Genomic DNA, 5,379 nt, shown 5'->3' on the forward strand with positions numbered 1-5,379 from the left:
TCACATAAAAATATGAGGATGAATTTTGGATTTTCCTGGACACAGGAGTTTTATAAAAGCTTTCCTAAAGCTCATGTGACACAGTGGGTATAGAACAGGGTTAATGGCTGAATTCACCCACAGAAGCCAAAATGAAGTCTCATAGAGTGAATACTGCACACAGTGCCCATGGCAAGCTGCTCTGATGATCATCAAAAGTGTGTATGGAGCCCAGCACAAACCAAACACACAGACAATAATTGCTAAAGACTTTGCTACTCTTTTATCCCGGGAAAGTCTAAATCTATTTGCCATAGTGTTAGCAATGTCCGCTCTGGTGGTGGCGTTGCATATGCTTTCTGTAGTTTTGTAGAAACCATTTCTATGAGGCTTGGTCTCGACTTCCACCTGAAGTGGTGGAAGATCTTGATTGACATGCAAATTTAATGACTGATTGTCAAGCTTATGTAGGCTGAGCCTTGAAGCCTTTTTTGGGGGAGAAAGGCTGCTTGCTCGCTTCTTCTCATGTTTGTGTCTGTTAGCAGGTTTTACAAAAAATATAGCATGTTCCTGTTTTTCTCCCTGGAAACTCATTGCACAGTCCTCTTGACCAGGTGATAGGTTTTTGTTTCTGAGGGATGTCCGTTTCCTGATGTTGAGGTAAATACTTAAGTTAAAGTATGTAACAGTGATGAAAGGTGTAAAGAATTCAATAGTAGAGGCAATCATTAGGAAATACCAGTTGTAGAAGAATTCTGCATGACATTCTCCTTCCGGGAGAATGCTCTTTTGGGCAATATGCTCCCAACTGAGAATGGCTGGACCATAGAGAAGAAAAGCAGCAATCCATACAGTGATCATCTTCAGTATTGCATTTCTGGTCATCCCTTTCTGAGCCCTGTAACTGACCTGAGAGAGAGAAAAGTTGTCACATACATTACTAGTATCTCAAACAGTTAGGTGGCTACCTTGGAATATGGCCCTCTCTGTCAGTTGGTGGGAGGGTTGATAATATATTGATTGAGGGATGAGGGCTATACCAAACGTACCGGTACCACAGAAAAGCTATTTCTGAAATATCCATTCCAACAAACATTATCAGGGTGACTGGATATGTTCTGAGAATGTGCATCAGATCTTAAAAGCTAGAAAACCAAGGCTTTTCCAAAGCAAATAACCACTGCTCTTTCTAAAATTGGTTGTCATCAGTTGCTTACATATTCAATTGCATTAGTGTGCCACCAGTTTACAGAATGTCTAAAAATATGGCCATTCAAAATTCACTTATTTAGATTTTTTAAAATCATTTAATTTAAAATACATAAAAGGAGCTGAATTCATAGAACACTCATGCAAGTTCTTTGTGCTTTGTAGAGAGAGTGCCTTTTTTTTTTCCTTAATGTGAAAAATCACATCAAAAAAATTTAATGGATAACAGCTTTTACTTCTGTTTGGTATCCTTCATTTCATTCTTTCATGAAGTACTTGCAGAACTTTTATCTGCAATTAAGATGTATAGGTGGAGTGTTGTGGTCTGCAAAGTGCTTTACAGGAAGAGTAACTAATTTCCCTTATTTAGAAAATACAGAAGCTAAGGTGCAAAAAAAAAAATAGTATGTCAGTAATACTTGAGTCAGTAAACCATATCAGCAATAGAATTCAGTAGAATCTTAAAATCAAGATCTGCTTCTCAATATTTTAATTCCCTGTTGTACTGCACAATATTCATATAGTGAACTGGAATTCAATCTTCACATCTCTACAGTGGCCACACACAGTGTTTTGGAATACAAAATCCTCAAGCTTGAGTTCTCAGTAGGATTCATGTTTACTGCCCCAGTCTGTGGATCTTGATCTCCAAAGCCAGTGCTGTTCTGGTAGAACATCCACACAGCTGAGGAATCCTGAGTTGTTCTGAATCGGGTCTGATGTTGTAATCCTTGACAAAGCTACTAATGATTTCAGGAGCAGTCTTGTAGGAAGATTACAGTTTTCATTGAGACAGAGGATAATTTAGAATTTCATATATTCTTATTCATATGTTATACTGCCCTAACCCAACAGGCAGATTCTGTACTTGGAATTTTTATATGGAGGATTAATTTGAAGTATTTTGAAGTGGCTGATTTCTTTCATTTATTATGACCAGTTTCCCTGTCTGTTTCTGAAACCATCCAGTCTATATATTTATACTATGTATATGTCATGAGAGTTTGGTTTATGAAAGCAAAATTCATGGCTAATTTGGAACCTAGAAAATAAAGAAACTGTAAGTGTTGACTGTTTAAGAATTAATCTGTTCATTTCTCCCTCTTCAAAAAAGTTGGTAAACCACTAAGTTGCATACAAACTGTTAAAGTGATCTTGCAGCCTCTTCTTATACTGTTTGCCAAAAAGAGTATCGTTGCCTCTTAGCGTGATTTAGAATGAGCAATGAAGCTAAATTGATGTTTTAAGGCAATGTGGGTGGAAGAGGGGGCTGAAGAATAACCAAGAGTGTGTAGAAGAGTGAAACCCATTAACAGGTAAAATGCTTTCTTTTGGCACCATCCAAAATACTTCAAGGCAGTATAGTCTAGGTGAAAATGAAGTTAGCTTTTGATTTTGCAAAGTCTAGCCTCCTCCTTTTTTGGTAACCAACATGATGCATGACTGAGGCAAGGCTCTAGCTATTTCTGTGGCTGTTATGTGGAAATAGTATTTGCATCCTTTGAAAGATGTTAATTTATATTCTGCCACTTTTGAACCATACACAGTTGTATACATCTAATTCTCCCTGGGAGTTTGGTACCCATTGCAAGAAGATCTGTCTCTGCCTTGTGCTGCAGCTGGGATGCAGCTAGGCTGGCTTGGGCTATCTATCACTTGTTAACAGATGCGTTGCCATGTTCTGAGGGAGATGCTCTTCTTCAGCTGGGTAATACTTTTTAGGCTTATCCAGGGTGTGGCTGGGGAGGAAATAAGTGCACCTTGTTCTCTCTGCCTTTCTAGCCACAACAGCAGCATATACAAACTGTGCCTGTCTCTCTAAAACAGTACCTCTTCCAGTGTAAAAGTGAGAAGCAAGTGTCCTTTCTGCCAAAGCTGATCCCTCCCAGAACTGTTTCCAGGACCGAGAGGAACTGCCTCTATCCTCCCTGTCTCCTGTGGTGTTTGAGGGAGGTGCAGTGGGGTTGAGAGCCAGGTGCCCTAAGCAAACCATCCTGCCTGAACAGGCAGCCTCGGAGCCCTGCAGCCCACGCTCCAGACCACCTTCCCAGCCCTTACCGCTCTGGTGACAGAGATGAACCTGTCGAAGCTGATGAGGACGATGTTGAAGACGGAGGCGGTGCACACCAGGTAGTCTACCACCAGCCACAGCTTACACAAGCCCCTGCCGAGTCGCCACTCGCCCGTCAGCACGTAGGGGATGTAGAGGGGGATGCAGAAGCCGCCTGCGGACAGAGCTCGGCGGTGACACATGCAGCGCCGCGGAGCGCAGCCCTCCGCCCGCCCGGCGCCCCGGAACTCACCCACGAGGAGGTCCGCGATGGCCAGGTTGAGGAAGAAGAAGTTGCCCTGCGTGCGGAGGCTGCGGTCTACCACGAACGCCAGAATGACCAGGGCATTGCCCAGCACCGTGGCCAGCACCAGCAGCCCCATGAGCGCCGCCAGCAGCGCGCCCGTGGCGGCGGCGAAGGGCCCGCCGCGCTGCCCGCCCGCCGCACAGGCACCGCCCGCCGCCCGCGGGCTGCCGGAGTGGTTGAGCCACGGCAAGTCCTGGCCCATGGCTGCCGGCAGAGAGCCCGCAGACCTGCCCGCGCTCCGCCGCTGCCCAGCCCGGCTCTGGCCCTCGCGCCGCGCTGCCGTTGGCACCGCCCCTGCCCCGCCTCAGCCGGGGCCGGGCGCGGGGCGGCTGAGGGGCGGCTCAGCGCTGCCCGCCCGCTGCTGGGGCGGCGCCGGAGTGGCAGGGCGCCGCGGAGTCCCGCTGCGACGCTGTGAGGGCTGCGGGCGGGAGAGCCCCGTTCGCGCTCCCGCTCCCGCAGGCTGGCTCCCTCACGAGCCCGCTCTGCGAAGCGCCGGGCCGTGACGCTCCCAAGGCCGCCCGCCCGCGCTTCCAGCGGCTCCCCGGCGGCTCTCCCAGTTCCCGCCTCACGCTGTCGCTGGCGGGGCAGTCGCTGTTGCCTGCCGTGTTTTTATGGCTCATGCCCTACACCGTACCTGCAGCAATTTCCTATGGCCCGTAGGCTCCTCAAACGGTCGTTGCTTTCTGCCGTGTCTAGTAGCCTTTCTGCCGCCTCTCACCTGCGCAGCTGGGCGGCCCAGCAGAGGCAGCGGTGTGGCGACGCACTGAGCGGCCATCTTGCGCCTCGTGGGGTGGACAAGCTGCGGCTGCCTCAGCCTTTCCATCTGTGGGACCACTAAGAAGTTTGCACTGCTGTGCCTGGCAACTTGTTTTCACAAAACTTGCAGGAACGCGGTATTTCTGAGGCCTCTCTTTCCAAAACTGGCAGTGGATTTGGACAGTATTTTAGAGTGCGTTGTGACAATGATGTTGGAGAGCCAATTTAATCACAAAAGGCACATCTATTCCAGAAACCAAACACGTGAGCAGCCAGGAAAGGCCTAAGACTTCCTGCAGCTTCTGGCAAGATGGCTGACCTGGCGCTGAGGAGGAGGAGTGGGACACAGTGACCGCTGAATGAGCTGCAGAGGCTGCTGAAGTCTGTCAAAACTGAAGGGTAATGTAAGAGAGAAAATGCGGCCTATCTCTGCCTTAATGATTTGGCCCACTGGATCATCAGCTGCCTTAAAACACATGGCCATTGATGGGCTTTACCTTCCTTTCTGTGAGGGCTTCCTATGGACTGTAAGCAGTTTGGGACTTGCTGCCTTCGGTATGGCCCCTTTGTCATTAAAAGAAAACAGAACTTGCTCAAAAACAATCATTGGATGCGCATAATCTTCACTTAATTCAGTCAGTGTTTCACATGTGGTAAATTCCTCTTTTGTAAAAGATTTGTATAAATCTGCAGTTTGAAATAACAAATTTAGAAGCAGTTACAGCAGCTTTCTAAAGACAGAGCTATTCAAACAGACAGCAGGTAAGACAAGCAAGAACAGCTTGATAACTTGTCTGTTATTTGTCTGAGTTTGAGCATGTATTCTCAGGGTAATGGTAAACTGGCCTTTTCCCCAGAAGGAAGCATCAAGCCTTTGTCAATGTTGGAAGTACAAATTCCAGGCCAGGTAATCCCTATAAATCAGTAGCTCCACAGAGGAGATTTTGCAATTTACACTACTTATGATACGACCTCTCTATTTATGTCAGTCCAGAGGCAGCAATGGCAGCTGCATGTCTAATATGTCTGTGCAAAATACTCTTTTTACATGCCCTCATATCATTATCTCCCTCAAGCA

At 47.1% G+C, this 5,379-nt stretch overlaps 1 protein-coding gene across 1 annotated transcript; it reads right to left on the reverse strand.

Annotated features, from left to right (window-relative positions):
• LOC137669490 (histamine H3 receptor-like) lies at positions 1-3,747 on the reverse strand. Its single transcript, XM_068411590.1, has 3 exons — positions 3,492-3,747; positions 3,247-3,413; positions 1-888 (listed from the first exon to the last, which is right to left on the reverse strand). The coding sequence occupies exons 1-3, from the start codon at positions 3,745-3,747 to the stop codon at positions 1-3; spliced, it is 1,311 nt and encodes a 436-aa protein (XP_068267691.1).
• Between the last annotated feature and the right edge of the window lie 1,632 nt (positions 3,748-5,379).

This window comes from Nyctibius grandis, chromosome 12 (assembly GCF_013368605.1).
Source record: "Nyctibius grandis isolate bNycGra1 chromosome 12, bNycGra1.pri, whole genome shotgun sequence".
Taxonomy (NCBI): domain Eukaryota; kingdom Metazoa; phylum Chordata; class Aves; order Nyctibiiformes; family Nyctibiidae; genus Nyctibius; species Nyctibius grandis.

Excerpts from the sequence above, each read along its gene's own strand:
- LOC137669490 (XM_068411590.1), bottom strand. The coding sequence starts at position 3,747 with ATGGGCCAGGACTTGCCGTGGCTCAACCACTCCGGCAGCCCGCGGGCG. Across the intron at positions 3,414-3,491 it reads CATCGCGGACCTCCTCGTGG|GCGGCTTCTGCATCCCCCTC; the intron begins GTGAGTTCCGGG and ends CTCTGTCCGCAG. Across the intron at positions 889-3,246 it reads TCATCTCTGTCACCAGAGCG|GTCAGTTACAGGGCTCAGAA; the intron begins GTAAGGGCTGGG and ends TCTCTCTCTCAG.